Source organism: Protopterus annectens, chromosome 3.part0, assembly GCF_019279795.1.
Source record: "Protopterus annectens isolate FY-2018-M chromosome 3.part0, PAN1.0, whole genome shotgun sequence".
Classification (NCBI taxonomy): domain Eukaryota; kingdom Metazoa; phylum Chordata; order Ceratodontiformes; family Protopteridae; genus Protopterus; species Protopterus annectens.
Genome location: NC_056731.1, coordinates 229,536,127 through 229,557,317, shown reverse-complemented (window position 1 = coordinate 229,557,317; position 21,191 = coordinate 229,536,127). Strand labels below are relative to the sequence as shown.

Here is a 21,191-nt window from a genome sequence, read left to right as displayed (position 1 = left end):
TGCAACCCTGATGTCTCAGAACTTTTTTCACACATATATGACCTACACTACAGAAATTAATATCAAATGTTGTGTGATATGCAATGCACATCAATCTTTTAACATGCAGAACTATAGCTATTGGTCCATAAGCCTAAGAAGCCTTATCTGCAAGGCTAGGGAAGGGATTAGCATGGACCTTATCCACAGGGACATAGGTGACCCTCAAAACACTTGACCTAACCCATGTTGGTTTTGTCAATGGTAAATCTTGCTTATTAAACATAGTGGAATTCTTTGATAATGACCTCAAAGACCCGGATGAGGGATAACAGGACATACCACCATGTTCATTTATCCAAGGCTCTTGACACTATCCACCATTCAGGTATCATAGAGAAACTCTCCCATCTGAGGCTTAAACCATAAAGTACTATATGGATAGCCAAATGGCTCACTGTCAGAACACACACTGTCAAAGTTGGGGACTGCACCTCCACCACTACACCACTTATCAGTGGAATACCACAAGGATTTGTGCTGGACCCTCATCTGTTTGAAAACTATTTCTCTAAAGTCCAGGCAAAGGTAGATGGCCTGGGGCTTACAAAGTTTGCAGATGACAGTCAACAGGATGCAGTCATGTAGAGTCCCCCAATTATGTTAACATATTACACAGGCAAATGATTGGTGCTGAACTCACCGACAGAACTTTGTAGCAAAAATGCCTCATTGTCCCCTTTAGCAATGAAATACCTCTACTAATTATGATGTACAAAGCACCCATTTGAGCTCAAACAGTGTAACGAGATTTGGAAACACATGTTGATGGCAAGCTACACTTCTGTCATTATGTGTCCATAGTGATGAGACACGCATTCTATATTGTGCACCTCATAAATAAGGCCATCACATCCAAGACCAGGGAGGTCATATCTCTGCTGTACTCTACCCTTATCAAACCACTAATTGAGTACAATACTCCCTTCTGTCTGTATCTCACCAGACACCTGCAGCAAATGAAGAAAACACAGAGGTTTGTGACCGCAAGAATCCAGGGCCTCCAAAACATGACAAACATGAAAAGACTGAAAGACCTGGTACTAGTACTGGTACTGACCTGGTACTCAGTATCATAGAGGCTGCTGAGAGGTGACCTGTGCCTGGCCTACAGAGCAGTCTCAGACCCTGCCCTACTGGAAATGTTGGACATCTGCAAATCAAATGAGACAAGAATAACTTGCTGCAGGGATCTCAACCTAGTCTGTGAGATAAACAGAACATACTGGGGAGATGTGCCTGGTGAGGTATATGCATAAGAGAGCATTATACTCTATTAGTGTTCTGATGAGGTTCAACTACAGTGCTGTAGTATAATCCTCAGATTTGAATATGATATTATTACTTATGGTGTGTACAACATAGGCTTTCAAAAATATTGTGGACACTTGGTGGTCAAAGTTCAGATTGATATCTATGTGTGTTCCCAATACTTGGATCTCTGGGTTTCAGCATAGAGGGACTCTTTTTTCAATACTGTAATTAGCAGGGAATAATTAGCAGGGAATTCCACTTTTCAAAAGGACAAAATAAAGATACATTTTTGCATTTATCTATAGAATGTGCGGCTTTGTCAACAATCATTTGTCTGTGTTAGCCCCTCCTGTAGTATATTATACTTTTAGGTGGAGTCAGTGATTGCACCCAGTATGCAAGAATCATAAAAGTGGTAAACCAAAGACCGTGTACTTTTCATGACCTGTTGAGATATAGAGTCCAAACAGTTAAGCCAAGCACAGATCCCTGGGGTACGCCAGTGGTGACAGCTCTACTGGTGCAGGTTGATTCACCAACTTTCTCAGTATGTGTTCTGTCAGTGAGACAACTGGTTACCCATCTACTGATATAAGGATTAATCCCCAGCTGGGTGAGTTTCTCAACGATACCTGCATGGGGGATTGCGTCCAAACCCTAGGCCAGATCAGGATAGACAGTATGTACTGTCTTACCTTCATCTAGGCCTATCACACAGAATCAATGAGTTGTGACAACATCATTCAGCACATACACCTTCCTGACACAGTTGAATACACACTTCAACACACCCTCCACAGACTATGTTCCTGTAGAAGGGTTTACAACAACATGCATCCATGTCAATTGCGAGTACAGCACCCAATGTATGCATGTATAGACACATCCTGACTCATCTGTGAGGTAGACCAACATGTCATCATGGACCTTTTACTAAATGGACACTAGTAATATCCAAGCTGTGTGCAGCAGACCTCTGTGAGTTGTAATGCTACATTATGTCTGTTTCGTCTGTTAGATATCCTGAAGGAGGTCATTGAGGGCATGCATGATGACAACACTTTCATCCTTTTGAATTTGACAAGCCCAAGTCATTTGACACAAATCTACACTGAGGTATTTACTCAGCACTGTCAGATGTGGCCATACATACCTATATCACCAAGTGGGTAGATCATTATATCATATTCATGGCATGAAAGTATGTTGAGCTTTGTGGAGTGAATTATATCTCAAGTCCAGTGATCAGGCCCATACATCAGGACTGTCTGCTAGGCCCTTTCCTGTCCATTATTTAAGTCACAGACATCACAAATGACATACACATCCTGTGTCCAAATAACTGTCTGAAGGACTACAGATTGTGGGCAATCATTGACTCCAACTGTGATATTAACGTAATACAGACTGTATCAGCACACACCAAAGATTTCTCCTGCAACTATGACAACACCTGCAATGACACAAAAAGATGGGGGATTTGTTATATCAGGAAATACCAACAAACAACCCAAGTTTAATGTAGAAACAACACCCTATAATCAGACAATAGGTATGTGACCTGTGTCCTGGGGTAGATGGTATGTAGAATGTACACCAGCATGTGACCAAGGTGCTTACTATTCCCTTGTATCTGAGTATGTGAAGGACATACACATCATAAGCCATAATACTGCCACAGTTCACAGCCTTAATCACACCAATAACTGAGGACAAGGCACCCTTCTTCATGTAGCTCACTACACATCTTCCAGTGATGTGTAACTGAAGTCTGCCACCTTTGTCACAGTGAGCTGTCACACATCTTATTAGCCATACCTAGTTATTCTTTTTGTGGCATAAACATTACTATCTAATGGTGCAGAAACTCCATCAAAGTGTTACACCAGATGCAAGTGTGATACCTGTTCTGGTGATGAACACAGTACATACATAGCTGTTTGACAACATTAATGGCATGGGTAATTTTGTGACAGTGTGGATTGTGCCATACATATAGGCCATGCACACCAGTCAACTAGACCCTATTGATCATAATGTCATATACAGGTATAGCAGTGTCCCTCCTAACACCTCCAGCAGATGTTACAGTGTCAGAGCGGTATGCTTAATTACCCTCATATATTGCTGACATGTCACAATAGTTGTACAAGTGTGTTTGTACGGAACCCTCTCTGATCACTCTAAATCACAAGTTTTATGTCAGACAAGGAATTACTGGTGGTATCATTCTGATATTGTACATGATTGTGTGTACTTCTTCTGATGTTGTCCATGACCCTTTACCTGTGTCCCACTTGCTGGAGACCTCTGCAGCAGTCACACTCATACTCAAGCAAATCAGTTTGCACAGCTTTACAAAATGCACCCTACCCCAATTGCATGTAACTTCCCTGATAGATGTTCTCTGTATTGTTCCTGTAAGGATACTTACCTCACACATACATCCTCTCTATTATTATGTCACCTTGTGTGACAGTCACAGAATACACATATTCACTGTGCAATCTCTACTGTACCATATTGATATGTGATTGGGGTTGCTGTTACAACTGTATTCCATTGACATGCCCTTAATTGCTGTACATTAGGTTGTTTCACCTGTCCTCTTTCCCTGTGTTCATTCCTACAGTTCATCTGTGTGTCCCTATTCAATACACACACTTCCCCTGAGTATTATTTTATGTGGCAGTCCATGTACCCTTACAGATCATTTACACAACTTCAGTACAGAATGCCAGGAATGGGATTTCACAATAATCTGCACTGTAAGTATGCTATCCTGCACTGTGTTTGGACCATATACTTAACAATCATACATCTCAACTGTCCAGATTTTCACAGAATGTCCATATTTTTGCCTTTATATCTTTTGGTGTAGTTCTTATCAAATTTGTGGTTTCTGCCATATCACTGGAATGATCTCAGGACTGATGTGACTCAATAATTACATATTGAGTTGCAGACTTCAAACACTTCAAAACATGTATCTTAACATAAATCACTGTTTATTCTAGCACATTTCTAAGGAACAAATATGTTGAATTTGTCCCTGTTTCTGGGTCATTGTCCCCTCATTATGTTGGCCTTTGTCCAGATGTCTTGCACAAAGAGACTGAGAGCTATCTGTTAAGCACTGGTGATCACTCTGGCATTCCGCGCAAAACCACAGACCTTCAGTGCTCTGGTTCGAATAGAATTGCTATCCATGTTCGCTTACATGACTTTATGGATGGCAACACTGTTGCCAGCATGTAACCATACTTATTTATGTTTAAATGTGGTGCATGGCATGAATTTGTAATGAGCACTGCTGCTCACCACACATTACTACACACACATGTAAACTCCATGTAGGCTTTGTGAGAAGCCTACACAGAGTTTATTGAATCCCAGGGATAGTTAACTCTTCACATGTTAGAAGCATCATGCATACTGTAGTTGTAGCCATGCTTCCCTGAAACTAGAAGACTGTCCTGGCAGCAATGTACCACTTGCTAAATGTAGCCGTAGTTTGTTAGATATAAAATGTTTAGTGCAGTCACATCTGTATGCTCGTTTCTAGCTGCTGCATTGATGGATCTCCATGAAATCTGCCCTTGGTACCGTAGGTTCATAGGTTCATAGGTTGGTACTAGGCTATCAGCCCTATGGCCTATACAAGCCTAGCCATAATAATTCCCTGACTATTTCTTCCCACACTGTTTACTTCCCTGGACCCATGTCTAGCAGGGTAACTGACGTGAACTTCCTTTTTCCTATCCAATTGTCAAGGTTCCTTTTGAAGAGGGCCAAAGAGGCACTCTGCTTGACATGTATGGGCAATCTATTCCAGAGTCTGGAGAGTCTCTGGGTCAGGAACCTATCCCTCCAGCATGTTTTGTTTATTGTGATGACAAGGTTTAGATCCCTGGAGTGTGTGGCTCTGAGGGATTTGGATTTCTTTAAGTGGAGCATTCCAAAAGCTCTGGGTTTGACATGGCCTTGTATGTTAAGCAGAGATCGCCTCTGATTGCGTTATGTCTGAACATTGTGTTTGGTAGTACTTATGCTCCTACTCTATTGCTTCTACCAAAAAGCATGTTCCGTTTGTATTAGAAAAAAGTCTGTGTCATAACCTATTATCAAAGCTGTTTCTGCAAGTAAATTTCACTCTTTACAGCTGCATTCATGTTTGTGTTATAACCTCATCTAACTGAGTTCTTTACATCTTCTAAATAGATGTCTGACAGATAATGTGTTTCACTATAACATTTATACAGATCTATATCATATTATCGAAACCTCAGACAATTAAACACCTCTTCATCAACATGTTTTCATCGAAACCTGAATTCGTCGAACAATCGTTCCATTGAATGTTTTGCCCCCGGTAAGTAACCAGTGGGCCATCATCAGGAATTTGCCCTTTTCCCTTTTGTAGTGCAATCTCAGAGTTGGTATATTTAGTTATGGGGGGTGTGAGGGTAGGTTTTAAAATTTTCTGTTTATGATGCAGTCATTAGGTTGGCCCATTGGTTACTTACAGTGGGAAAAAGTTCGATGGAGGTTTTGATAATATGATATTGACCCCATGCATACAACTGATACTTGGTGAATTCAAGTTAGATAACATAGCAAAAGTTTAGGAATAAGAGTGTTTTTTCACTTAAGTCTTGTGAGAAGTAATACATTTATGTTAATTCACAGACAGGAAAGCTAAGGATTCCTTTAATACTGCACAGGTAGTGTGTCTGGCTGTATATGAATGTCATTTGCTTTGTGCATCTGTGGAGGCTAAAACATTTGAGATATAAATCATTTAACAAATATCAAGGAAATAAATGAATTACAAAACAATGTTTTTGGTCAGACATGGAGAAAAGTGGTGCATTTTAAAAATATTTGTAAACAAAAATCTGTATGCACAATTGCAAATACAACTAATAAGATGAGCTTTTGGAAACACTTTTCCTTCATCAGGTCATTAAAAGGCACCTCCATCATAATCATTTAAATAGGAATTCTTTAAAAAAACACTTTGTGCAGTCAGTAGAGTGGAAGTCTAGGCTCTAAATAATCTACATAAATTGTTTTGCGTGAAACTGGTTCAACCTCTTTGACATTACACCACATTTAAAAGTGTGTAGTTTATTTGTTATAGTTTTAAAATTACTAGCATCAAACTTACTACGAAATAGCACTGTAAGATGTTCATCGTGTTACACTGCTGCAGTCATTACACTTGGGTTATCCTGCCATCAGGCGGTCCCACAGTTGTTCTGAGTTCCAAAGTCTTGGTCTGGCATCAGTTGCTGTCGCTTCTTCTCTGAAGTCAGTGCGCCAGGGGTATATAAGATGCATCCGACGCCATTTTCTTCAGTCTTTCTTGCTGCACGGTGCCCGAAGCAGAAGCAGTTCGCAAGTGCCGGTCAGCCGACTCCTGAGATTTTCAAAGTCGAATTTCAGATCCGAAGTCTTCAATAAAGCTAAGTACCCCGTTGGGGAAACTTTTTTCTTGCCTCAGACCGATGTCAGAAAAAGTTAATAATTGTATTTCTTGTGGGAAGCAAATACTTCATAAGGACTTCCACTCTTACTGTATTCCATGCCTAGGCCCTGATCACGACGTCACTAGCTGTCTGTTTTGTGCTAGATTTAACAAATGCACTGTAAAAAGATGTTTTGATTTTGCTTCGCACTACTTTGGCCGAAGGTTCAATTATACGATGCCGTCGGATCAGCTGATGACCTCAATACCGAAAAAACGCAAAGACAAGGATAAAGACAGGCATCCGAGGTCCAAAACCAACGGCGAAACCTCTTCTAGGCCAGTCGCTGTTTCACCGGTTCTCAGTGAGGTGCTTTCGCAGCCCCTGACACCCGCTACCTCAGAGCCACAGGCCGCTGCCGACTCCCACGTGGAAACATCTAGGCCTCTGGAAACTCAAGGTATTGGGCCTACGGAAACTAATCCCTCAGATGGGTCCGGAGCCGCTGAGCAGGCATCGGCTTCTGAGGGTGTTTTCAGACCTTCACAACTTACCATTAAAACAACAGCCAAGACAAAGGTACCATTAAAGACAAAGAAACAAGTACAGCATTCTCCTGGACAGTCCTCCATGCCTAAGAAACAGATGCTTAAAATGGCCGAAGACCTTATTACTCTAATCAGGGGTTCCCATCCCCCTCCTGAGAAAAGGCTTAGGCAGGATACAGACTATGACTCCTCTGATCAGGTTTCCATTTCCTCTGATTCCTCTTCAGACCAGGGATATTCTCTACCCCCCTATGAGGACCCTGATGCTGAAGAATCTATTCCTTCAGCCTCTCCTCCTGAGGATTACTCTTTTGGGGAAACTTTACATACCATGAGGGAGCATTTCCATTGGGAAAGCCAGGATTACTCAGAATCCAAGAAAAGGCTCAGGGATTTCCTCTTATTGCCTCAACACAGACCCCTGACTATTCCACCTGTGCTAGATATTGTGGATGATGTGTTCTCTGAATCCAATTTATCTCCTGACTCTTTGCCCCCTGTTCCAGCCAAGCGAGAATTATAGAGTCCCTGACTCTCACAAGTTTCTTTACAAAAACCCTTCTACTGATCCAGAAACTATTTTCCAGGGTCCAAAAGGGGTTAAGGCTTCCATTGCAAAAAATCCAGTACCCTCTGACAGAGATTCCAGAGCTTTGGATAGATGGGGGAAGAAAGTATACACTTCTGCAACTTTAGCAGTAAGAGCTTTAAATTGCCAGTTTCACATGCTTAAGTACCAACAATATTTAATGGCTCAGTTAAAACAGAAATGCTTGCAAGCACAGAAGCTCCTGATTGTAAAAAATGCAGTATTTATTGCATGCAGTTGAACAGGTGGGAAAACATACTCTGCAATGTGGTTTTGATTCTTTAGAGGCCTCTTGTAGAGCCACATTTACAGGTTCTGTGATATGAAGACATGCTTGGTTAAAAGAACAAAGTTTACGTGATCATGTTAAGGCAAAATTATTGGATGCTCCTTTACAGCATGATACCTTGTTTGGTGTTAAGGCAGAAGAGGTGTTAAAGAAAATGGAGGATAAAGCTAAATCTATGCAAACAGTCAAGGATTTCTTACAGGTACAGCCACCTCGGTTTAGCAGAAATTGGCCAACAAAGAATTGGTCCTTTCCAGTGTCAGACAGGCCAAAGAGAGGCAGATGCAGATGCCCAAGAGGCAGATCTCAACCCCAAGGCTCAAACAGACAATGAGAGTGGGGCACCTCAACCCCAAAAGGTGGTGAGGACAAGTCTCAACCATACAGGAAACAGTCACAATGACTTTCCCCTTCGTACGCCAAGCACGTCCCTTTTGGAAACCCCCTTAGGGGGAAAACTAGCACTTTTTTCTCAAAACTGGCAAACAATCACCCAAGACAAATGGGTCCTGAATATTGTGTCTCAAGGTTACAGATTCCAGTTTCATACTTTACCAAGGCTGAAAGGAATGCCAGACCTGCCACAAAATCAATGGGCAGAGGCACAAAAACAAATTTCAGCCCTCATGGACATGAGAGCTAGTCAAAAAGTACCACAACAGGAACAAGGACAAGGATTTTACTCAAGAATCTTCCTGGTCCCCAGAAAGGACAAGGCCTGGAGGCCCATACTAGACCTTTCAATTCTGAATACTTACCTGGATATTCTGAAATTCAAAATGTTGACATTACAGCAGCTTCTACCCATGCTGGGCAAGAAGGCTTGGCTTGTTACTCTGGACCTCAAAGGGGCATACCTACATGTCCCTATCAGACAAATTTGCAGAAGATACCTCAGATTCAAAGTTGGTGCAATGCACTACCAATTCTCTGCACTGCCCTTTGGCTTATCTACTGCGCCCAGGGTCTTCACAAAGTGCCTGGCACCAGTAATTGCATTTTGCAGACAAAAAGGAATTCAAATATATCCATACCTGGACGACTGCCTCATTCATGCAGAGACAAAGGGCATTCTTCTACAGCATCTGGCATTTGTAAAAAGGTTGCTAATTTCTCTAGGGTACACAGTAAACAAAAAGAAGTCAAAACTTGTGCCCTTGCAACAGATTATATTCCTGGGTGCCAGCTTAAATACAACGGCCTAGATGGCTTACCTCATGCCAGACAAACAAGTTCAACTAAATCAATATTTTCAATTGCTGGCAAGAAAGTCCCGTCTCCCTGCAAGAAAGATTCTGCAGGCCCTGGGATTCATGTCATCCTGCATACTACTAATACCATATGCCAGACTGCATATGAGGAAATTACATTGGTACCTGAAAAGTGTTTGGACTCAACACTCTCACAGTTTAGAAGCAGTAATACCAATGATTCCCTGCCTACAACATGAGTTTCGATGATGGGCACAGGCATGTCACCTAAACAAGGGTCAGCCTTTTACCCAACCCACAGCCAGTTAAACTCTAACAACAGATGCTTCAGATTATGCCTGGGGAGCACACATGGCAGGAAAATGCATTCAGGGCAAGTGGATCACAGACCAGATGCATCTTCACATCAATCAAAAAGAAATGTTGACTGTTCAAAATGCCCTAACAGCTTTCAAGGACGTTCTACATCCAGGACAATTATTACTAAAGACAGACAGCACCACAGTAATGTGGTACATAAACAAGCAAGGGGGCAGTCATTCTTATCCCCTATGCAGGCAAGCCATGACATTGTGGAACACAGCTCTAACGTATCAAGTTCACCTGCAAGCACAATTCCTGTCAGGAAAGAAAAATACTCTAGCAGACGATCTAAGCAGAAATATCATGGACCCTCACGAATGGAAATTGAATCCACAAATCTTCAGCATGGTAACGCAAAAGTGGGGATGCCCAGACATAGATCTTTTTGCCTCCCCACTGAATTGCCAACTACAAAAATTCTGCACAAGGATTTGTCACAAACAAGCATGGAAAGTGGATGCTCTTCTGTTCAGGTGGAAAAACCTAAAAGTTTATGCCTTCCCGCCACTGCCTCTCCTTTCAAAGGTACTCCTAAAAGCCAAACAAGAAAAAACACAGATGATCCTGATTGCTCCAGACTGGCCACGCCAGCACTGGTACCCTATCTTAAGGAACTTGGCTCAAGGCCCACCATGGATTTTGCCTCAAACTCCACACCTTCTGACTCAACAAAACAATCAGATCCTGCACAGTCAGCTCAAAACCCTAAACCTGGCTGCATGGCAGATACATTAGTCAAACAGACAACACCTCTCTCTAAAGCTGTTATGGATGTCATTTTGGAGCCCAGGAGGCCTAGCACCAGGAAAGATTACTCAGAAAAATGGAAGAGATTCTGCGCTTGGAACCAGGCTCAAAGACTTGACCCTCTTGTTCCAAACATTCCTCAGATTTTATAATACTTAACTGAGATGCTGGACAGAGGCCTATCCTTCTCATCAATTAAGATCCATGCCTCTGCCATTTCAGCACATTACAACACAGATCCTCCTTTATTCTCTCATCCCTTGCTAAAGCAGTACCTCAGAGGGGCTAAAAACATAAGACCGCCCCGGAGAGCACCAATACCAACTTGGGACCTCAATTTTGTTTTGGAAAAACTGACCCTACCACCTTTTGAGCCAGCCAATACAGCCAGTCTAAAATTTTTATCATGGAAAACAGCTCTGCTCCTGGCAGTAACTTCAGCATGAAGAGTCTCAGAGCTACAGGCATTAATGCCAGTGGAACCTTTCATAATTTTTCATCAGGACAGGGTATCATTAAGGACAAACCCTACCTTTATGCCAAAGGTGGTATCTAGTGTGGCTCTTAACCAAACCATCCATTTGCCAACTTTTTATTCAAACCCCCAGAATAAAGGGGAGAAACTTCTGCATTCTTTGGACATACACAGGCAACTATGCTTCTACTTGGACAAAACAAAGGCTTTCAGGAAAACTGAGCAACTGTTTGTAGCATATGCTGCAGGATCACACGGCAAGGCTATCTCAAAGCAGACTATATCCAAATGGATAGGACACTGTATTCGGTACTGCTACACACAGCATGGAAAATCAGTCCCAAATAACATTAGGCCACATTCCATCAGGGCAACAGCCACTTCAACAGCCTTTCTCAGAGGAGTACCTACCAAGGAAATTTTGGAGGCTGCAACTTGGAGTTCAGTGCACACCTTTACCAAGCATTACCACCTGCCTCTTTACTCTAAATCCAGAGCAAGATTTGCCACTGCAGTTCTGCAGGGCCTCATAGCCAATCCTAACTCGTTATAGACCAGCCACCCAGCATTAGGATTCTACCCAAGTGTAATGACTGCAGCAGTGTAACATGATGAACATAGTACAGTTTTGTACCTACCATAAATGTAGCTGTTCGAGTGTTCACACTGCTGCAGTCCAGGTTACCCTCCCACCATCCCCTCTGAACTAGCTGGACTTATCTATATCTTTCTATCCTATAGTACCTTTGGGGTGTATTTCCTGGTAACTGAAGGTATTGTTTTCATTGTATATTTTTGATTAGCAATGTGTATTGCCTACCTACTTGGGGGCACCTGACATCTTGGCAAGAAAAACTGAAGAAAATGGCGTCGGATGCATCTTATATACCCCTGGTGCACTGACGTCAGTGAAGAAGTGACAGCAACTGACGCCAGACCAAGACTTTGGAACTCAGGCCGACTGCGGGACCGCCTGACGGCAGGATAACCCAACTGTAATGACTGCAGCAGTGTGAACACTCGAACATCTACATTTATGGTAGGTACAAAACTGTACTTTATTTACCTGATGTAGTGAAATTGACCAGATATTGAACACACTTGAAAAAGACTGGATGTTTATTTCTGTAATTTTAAGAAGTTTAAAGTTAAGTGAATATTTTGAGATTCCATCCTGTTTGGAAAAGAAGCGATAAAACTTTATGCTGTCCCAGTGGCACAGACCACGGGATCTGTCTGTATCACAAGTGGCCTAGATTCAGAAACAAGACCAAGTCACCAGTGGCATCAGCTGGGACAGACAACTTGAAGTTGCAACCAGCTTGATGTCCTGTGAGTGACATCACTGCTTTTATGATCTTTGGCGGTGAGCAGTGGCCATGCAAGCAGCAGTTGTCACACTATGTACCAAAGGAGGATGTGTGACAGATGTTCACTTATGTAGTGCCTGGAGGTATGCACAATGGTGCTCAATCCTTTCATTGCACAGATCTTCTGTGAGGAGCTTGTGCACATCCCACTAACTGTAAATGTGACAGGATAAAGTTTTCAAAGTAACACCCCTTGAGTTTATAGCTCCATTAATGTTATCAATGAAAAATAACATAAGGAAAAGGAAGTTCTCGGCACACTAGTGTAATACTGTTATCTATACATAATACCTATTGTTTTGATATGCAGGCAGTCAATATGATAGATAAATAACAGAAAAAAATGCACCAGGTGTTGAGGAGCAAGAAAGATCCATGGTTTATTGACTGCTGAGTAAATGGTGAATTTTTCTTGTTCTTAAAGTCCTGGTGTAATTTGTTCTAGTATTAGTTTCAATTTGAACATCAATGGAATTCATTTTATATTTGTTAAAGTGATGGATAAAATTAGACAACCATTTCTAAATAAGTGGTTGCTCTTGTTAGAATCAGAAAAATAAGGAAATAGTGTAAAACATTTTTAACTTGCAATTCATGGCATTAGGCAACCTATTCAACTAACAGAGATGGGATGTTTCATACCTCAAGCTGGTCATGGTAGGTTTTTAAGCAAACTACCTGCATAGGTTTCAGTTGTTTAGCATACCAGATAAGTAGCTTGTTTTTTGTACTGATCGAACTTGTGTTTGCCTGATAGCTTTATCTGTTCTATTTAGCCTGGTTCTGGGCTTGTTTTGCTTTCTTTCCATTATAAATGGTTAGCTTTCTTTTTTTTCTTGTCTTATTATCTTCGTCAGGATAAATGCTTTAAAGGGAAAATGAAGACGGTGAAAAAACAATCAAAGCTGTTGAACCTGTGAGAAACAGTCTTAAGAAATGTAGCTCCCTTGCAATCACCCTTTACTTAAATATAGTAAAATACTTTGCCATGCAGTGATCAGTTGTACAACTTACTCCTCACACTTTTTTTACAGAATTCTAGAAGTCTTTTAGTAAATTTTATTTGTCCACCTATCAGTTTTAAGAGTTTATTCAGACACCTTCATTATGAGAATTTACTATACCATTCCCCAATCCAGTCATTTAATTTCTCTTTAAAGTTTCCATTTGATAGCTCCCTTTGTCTTCATGACTAACTAATAGTAGAAAATACCTGCTCTTTATTTCTGTTTTCTCTGTATAAGTCCTTCCCATAAGGTCTCTAACAAATAACTGTATCTAACAATAATGTAATAAATATAATTATGAGTATTTCAACTCCATATGCCGTCATTACCCCATATATTATTTTCCCAGCATGCCTTCTTTAGTTTGCTCTTTGCATACTAGTATTTCAATGAATATAATTAAAGTCTCCATAAAAGACTGCAATACTTAGAATCTTAGGATCATATACTACTGAGCCCAGTGGCTATTGATGTTTTGACAGTACCCTCACTTTGACTGTATCTCCTTTTTCCAGAAACAACAGGCCAATCATACCAGTGGTGTATTTTTGCACACCCATCCAGTTGTCTAACTCGTTTTTAAAGGAAGAAAGTGAGTCACATCGCTTACTTTGGAATGGAATTTTATTCCATAGAAGAGTAAGTGTTGCAAGAACAATCTGTCTCTCCACCATGTTTTGTTTATGTGCTGAAGCAAGTTTACATCCTCGGTTCTAGTGTTAGTTGGACTGCTTGATTTGTGGATATATAAGAGGTCCTAAGACTACTGGATCCTTAATGGCCTGAAAGGCTGGGCATAGAATGCCTCTGAGTAGTCCATTACTATGCAATGAAATATGTTGTTGATTATGAAATAGCTACCTGATACCTTATTAAGAGATGAATGTCATTTTCTTTAAATATGCTTACTTTAATTTTCATATATTTTGCTAGGATTTCATTACTGCAACTGTTGGATCAGCAAGTACAAGGTGTGACACAACTTCGAACCTTTTAGCTAAAGGCTGCAGACAAGAATTTATTGAACATCCATTAACCCAGATAACTAAACATGTTGACAATGAAGGAAATACTCAAGTGACACCCAAAACTGTTTCTGTTCTTCTTCGACCAGGTTTGTATTTTTTTAGTCACTGCTTATTTTTATCATAAGATTTTACTTAGCATCCGGGTGGTACAATGCTGCTATAGTTACCTTATATTGTTTGACTGTGTGGTTTGATTCTTGGCTTTGGTGCCTTCTGCAGAGATTGCATGCTTTCCCTTGTTAACTCCTGTTTTCCAAAGACATGCTGCAAGTGATTTGGCAAGGGTCCAGATTGCTCTTTCGTTAGGTTTGTGTGCATGTTCAAGTGTATGTGTGTGCATGTATGTGTGTGTGTATGTGTGTATACGCATTGTATTACTGGTTTATGTTTATCCAGTGATTTAGTGGTGTTCTGTCCATGACTTCCTTTTTTCTTCTTGGCCACTGCTTTTCTGAATAGGTTCTAGCTCCCTGTGACCCTGATCTGTGTAAGCAAGTCAAGATATTAAAGAAATGAATGACTGCTGCTACCTTGTAACAGATCTGTGCAATAAATCATACTTGGTGAAGGAGTCGGCTTTACAAATATATTTCTGTCAGAAATGTCATTGTTTCTTTTATTGTGTATTACTTGATACACCTGTAGTGCAGTGACTATGTATCTATGCATGATCTAACAGGACTGCACAGAGAAGATAAGTTGTAAGCTGACATTGATCATGCTTTAATCCATGCTTTGAGTCCCTCAGTGTCTGTTAACTTACTTTTTAACTCTGAGTAAATTTTTTTAAGTAATACAATGTTCCTGGATCATCTATCACCCAACTATCTTACACAACTGGCAAGTGAAGTAAATAAATAAACTGACTATGTAGTATTGTGGTATTTTAAAAATAAATTAAGTGTAAGAGATATTTATCTGTAACTTTTATAATGTCTGCTAATTTATTCCAGAGAGTAGGTTCCCTGTCAGGGCAGTATAGTGCTTTACCTAGCAGTACTACTAGTCTCTACACATGCAAAACTGTCTGAAAGCAAACTATGTTTGTATCTGGTGTTCAAGATCTGCTCTCCCTGATCTGTGATCCTCACTTAAGGATATAAAAAAGGCTGTCTGCCATATCTTCTGAAGCAAGTTCTCCAAGGTTCGTTATCCATGATCTAATGATTTAGTTGGTTGAGAGGGGAAAAAAAGAAAAAAAAAACTCTTTCTTGTAAAAAAAAAAATGTAACAAACCACTTTGTAAACACTGGCTTGTTACATCTTATACTAGACATTAAATGCTAAAAATGCTTCATCCCTGACTTAGATGCATTATCAACATTAATTTCTGAATGCTGGTGCTGCACTATTGACAAATGGACATCTCTCCATCATGCCCCTACTACCATGCATCCTTTTTCCCTACCCTAGCTATGCTGCTATACTCCCGCCTTACCTAAGCAGATGTTCATAGGGCACACATAAGCTTTTGTTCCCAAACCTTGAGCCGTACTAATTTCTGGATTCTATATTGGTTACAAGGTATGGTGGTTGATTTTTCTCAGCCTTGTTGAGGCATAATCCTCAACAGAACAAAACATAGTAATGACTGTAAACTCTACACAGGAAGACATTCCACTCTGTAAAATGACATCATATTGTAAACAGTGAAATTACCTTATTTTATATAATGTGAGCAAGGTATATGTAGCCATATACATTGAATACAAGGCAGTAACATGAACATCAGACTATGTGTGTGTCTGTCTGTGTGTAAGTGTGTGCATGTGTGTGTGTGTGTGTGTGTGTGTGTGTGTGTGTGTGTGTGTGTGTGTGTGTGTGTGTGTGTGTGTGTGTATTTCTGAACACACACACACACACACATATTTATAATTTCCTGTAGAATGTCATGTCAAGTGGGTGTTTGGTCGCCAGCTGTTTAGTCAGTTGCATATGATCAACAAGTGTGCGTGATTACACAAGTCCTGGTTTTATGGAATGTGCCTTTAGACTGTGTTTGTGCAGTCTTGCAGTTAAGCATGTATATAATTAGGAGGGAGAGTGAGAATGCACAGGGGCTTGCCCGCTATAAAAATATTGTCTTCATTTTGTTTTAAAGTTTTAAATTTTGCTTGCAAAGAGGCTGTTTCTCAGAACATGAGTACTAGCATGCCAATGTTGGCTTTTAATATTGGTCCTAAGATGTCACTATTCTACTCTATGTATTACACATCAGGCTGGTACTAGAATACACTGTGCGCTTTAGCATTTTCCTGTCCAAGCACATAATCCAACTTAAGAAAACAGAGCAATTCCTCACCAAAGCAAATCTCAGGTATGAGTTAATTATTAAACAAAGCATCTAAAATACCTGTCTCTGTACTGTGTCTGCTTATACAGATTCCTACATGGTGACTATGTCTGGTCTACAAAGCTGCAAATAACACAACCCTGCTTGATGTACCTGAAGATGTCAAGTGTGGGCAAGGTTGACAGCTGTTTAGTTGACTGCAGATGGCCGATTAGGCAACTATAGATGAACTGATCAAACTCACAAAGAGCCCTACCGTAAGACTTCCTTGTAGAAAGAGCACAAGAATGACTCGCCAAACTCCTGGCTACCTCAACCCAAAGTTCCACACCTCTTCTGCCAGGATTTTCGGCACTTTCTCTGCCCCTGGAGCCAACAGGCAAAACCTGCAAAACTGAAATCGGGACAAACCATCAGCAATATCGTTCTTTACACCAGGCACATGCACTCTTGTAAATGAAAAGTTTATTAACAGACTTTGCAAAACCAATTTACATAAAACCAACAATAACAACTCCAACTTAGCTGTCTTTTTTTGTAAAACCTTCACCACTACCATATTGTTAAAATGAAAAACTATATGCTTGTCCCATAAATGATCCTTCCAAACTACAGAAGCTACTCATATAGGCATCAACTCTAGAAAGGCCACTTCATGCCTCCATTCTTTTTTCCAAACCTGAGGCCATTTAGCTGCAAACCACCATCCTCCAATGTAGACCCCCATACCCATAACCCCAGCTGCATCCATAAATAACTGAAGTTCCTCCTGCCCCATCCAGTCTGACTCCCAGAAAGAAATCCCATTAAAATCCCACAAGAAACAAGCCCACAACAACAAATCCTCCCACACCAACTTGGTCACCCTAACCCAATGATATTTACTCCTGCCCCCTTTCAACATAAAAGCCACTGACCTACAAAAAGGACAGCCCGGGTGCAGCACCCGACAGGCAAAATTCAAAAGCCCCAACAACTCCATGACTGATCAAACCCGTGCCTTACTCTTGGCCAACACCACCCATAGAGCCTTCCTAAGCCTCTCTATCTTACCCTCAAGCAGACAAAACAGTCCCCATTCCACATCCACCATTAATCCCAAAAACTCTAATGCCGTCAGCAGATCTTCCATCTTATGCTGGGCCAATGGTACCCCCAACTCCTCACACATGCTCGTAAACTCCTGCAGACCTTCCTGAGCTCCTGCCTGCCCTTCACCCACTAGTAGAAAATCATCTAAAGAGTGAACTGCCCTCTGTGATGTCCTTCAAGGATGCATCTGCAGTCATAACATATGGGTTGTCCTGCCTCAGGCAGCCCTTCGGTCGGCCGGATTCCAAAGTCTTGGTCTGGCCTCGGCTGATGTCGCACTTTCCCCGACGTCAGAGCTTCTGGGGTATAAAGGCATCAGCCGACGCCATTTTCACCAGTCTTTCTTGCCGCGCGGTGCCCGAAGCAGAAGCTGTTCGCAAGTGCTGGTCGGTCAGATACAGAGATTTCAGCTACCGAAGACTTCGAAAAAAGCTAAGTACCCCGTTGGGGACTCTTTCTTGCCTCAGCCGATGTCAGACAAAGTAAATAATTGTTTAACTTGTGGGAAACAAATACCTCATAAGGATTTCAATTCTTACTGCCTTCCTTGCTTAGGCCCAGACCACGACGTATCAGCTTGTTTAGCCTGTGCCTCCTTCAACCGACGGACTCTTAGACGTTGGTCGGAGTTTGCAGAAGAATTTTTTGGAACTGATTTTGCATATAAAATGCCGTCGGAGACTCCGACTACGCATATGGCCAAAAAACGCAAGGAAAAGGACCAACACTCACGGCCCGAGGTTTCGGCTGAAACCACGGCTAGGCCTACCGCGAGTGTCTCAGTTTCGGCTGAAACCGAGTCCTCGGTTCTTCCTACGACCGAAACCATACCTCCGACAACCGAGGCCAGAGAGGCCCCGGCTGAGTCGGCTACAGATATCCCTACCGAAGCTAGTGCTCAAGAATTGTCCGACACCATTCCTTTGGACATTTCTACTCCTGCACATGGGGCAGCTAGGCCCCCAGCTTCTATGTCTATTAAGGCCTTCTCCAGGGCTAAAGCTGCCAAACTTTCAAAAGCTTTGCCTGCCAAATCTACTTCTCAGAGGCCTTCCTCTAGTTCTCAGATTCTCAGTCTTGCTGAGGACCTTATATCTTTAATTAGGGGTTCCCAACCTCAACCAGACAGGGCCTCCCAACCTCCACCAGACAAAAGGCCCAGGACTGATCCCTCTGAACCTCTCTCCTCTGATTACTCCACGGATGGATCTGATTTGTCAGACCAACAGGAAGGGGCCTACTCGCCTTATGAGGATTCAGATGCAGAAGATTCTATTCCTTCGGCTTCCCCACCTGAAGAATTTTCCTTTGGGGAAACTTTGCACTCCATGAGGGAGCACTTTCAATGGCAGGGTCAGGATTTTTCTGATTCTAGAAAAAGATTAAGGACTTTTCTGCATTTGCCCCAGCATAGGCCCTTAGCCATACCACCTGTTCTAACTGTAATTGATGATGTGTATAATGATGTCAGTTCTGCCCCTGATTCTCTTCCCCCGGCCCCTGCCAAACCTGACAGATATTACAGGGTCCCGGATTCTCACTTCCACCTCTATAAAGCCCTTGCTGCAAACCCAGAAACTATTTCTCAGGGCCCAAAAGGGGTTGCAGCTGCTACTGCCAAAAATCCCCTACCATCTGAAAGAGAGTCTAGAGCATTAGAGAGATGGGGTAAAAAGGTTTATACATCTGCTACTCTTTCTGCCAGGGCATTAAACTGTCAATTTCATATGATACAGCACCAAGAATTTTTGTTAGATCAGCTGAATAAGAATCTTTCTTCTCCTGAACCTTTAGACCGTAAATCCCTTCAGGATTTGGTACACAACTCTCAGCAGGTCAGTAATAATTTCTTAAAATGTGGCTATGATGCACTGGAGGCTTCATTTAGATCAGCTATGACTGGGGCAGTAATTCGTAGGCATGCCTGGCTAAAAGAGCAATCCTTGCCAGACCATGTCAAGGCTAAACTCCTTGATGCTCCAATGGAGAAACAAAACTTATTTGGCTCCCCTGCACAGGAGATTCTAAAGAAAGTGGAAGAAAAAGCAAAATCTGTGCAAACAGTAAAGGAATTTCTGCAGGTCCAACCTCTGTGGTTCAGCAGGAACTGGCCTACAAAAAATTGGTCCTTTCCCGATACCTCCAGAGCACAGAGGGGCAGGAATAGATGCCCTAGAGGCAGAGGTCAATCAAAGGGTGCCTACAGGGGCCGTCAGTGGCAGCCTGCCAACCAGAGGAGTAGTGCCACAGCTGCAACTACAACCACTACCACAGGACAGACACAATGACTTGACTCTGATTCCGCCTACCAGGGATCAACTGGAAGCTCCCTTGGGCGGAAAGCTGGCTTTATTCTCGAACAACTGGCATTGCATTACAAAGGACACATGGACATTGCAAACAATAGACAAAGGATACAGGTTTCACTTCCACACCTTACCAAAAAGAAGCGGAATGCCAAATCTTCCACCAAACCAGAAGGCAGAGGCTTTAAGACAAATCAACAATTTTCTTCAGATGAAAGCGATAGAAAGGGTACCATCTATGGAACAAGGCCAAGGATTTTACTCCAGACTATTCCTTGTACCAAGAAAAGAAAACCAATGGAGGCCTATTCTCGACTTGTCTGCACTGAACACATATCTCATTGTGCCAGAATTCAAAATGCTGACCCTACAGCAACTTCTTCCCATGTTGGGCAAGGAGTCTTGGCTGGTGACTCTAGATCTCCAGGAGGCATACTTGCACTTCCCTATCCGACCAGATTGCAGAAGACACCTCAGATTTCTTGTAGGATCAGAGCATTATCAATTCTCAGCATTGCCCTTTGGCTTATCTACTGCGCCCAGAGTATTCATGAAATGCCTGGCATCAGTAATTGCACATTGCAGACTTCAGGGAATTCAAATTTACCCATACCTGGACGACTGCCTAATACAAGCAGACAACAAGACAAAATTGTTAAAGTACTTGGCCTATGTCATACACCTGCTACAGGCCTTGGGATACACAGTCAACATCCAAAAGTCAAGACTAGTGCCATCCCAAAGGATAACCTTTTTGGGTGCGGATTTGGACACAATCACTCAGATGGCTTTTCTCACAGAAGAAAAACAAAAACAACTTCCAGATTATTTCATGACTTTGACAAGACAAACTCAGCTTACTGCAAGGAAAGTCCTGCAGGCCCTGGGTTACATGGCATCCTGCATAATCTTGATCCCACATGCCAGGCTGCATATGAGAAAATTACAGTGGTACCCAAGGAATGTATGGTCTCAACACAGACACAGTTTAGAAGCCATGATACCAATCATTCCATGCCTTCAAAAGGAATTCCTGTGGTGGGCTCAGGCCTGCCAGTCCAACAGAGGGTTGCCTTTCAACAAACCAAAACCAAGGCAGACCATCACCA

General features: G+C 41.8%; 1 protein-coding gene across 1 annotated transcript in view; it reads left to right on the top strand.

Moving 5' to 3' along the window:
• The window catches only part of ITGB8 (integrin subunit beta 8), a 984,437-nt gene that overhangs the window by 397,286 nt on the left and 565,960 nt on the right, over window positions 1-21,191 (top strand). Inside the window, exon 3 of the mRNA XM_044064706.1 lies at window positions 14,297-14,477. Coding sequence (XP_043920641.1) covers window positions 14,297-14,477 — 181 coding nt within the window. The remainder of the gene's footprint in view (window positions 1-14,296; window positions 14,478-21,191) is intronic.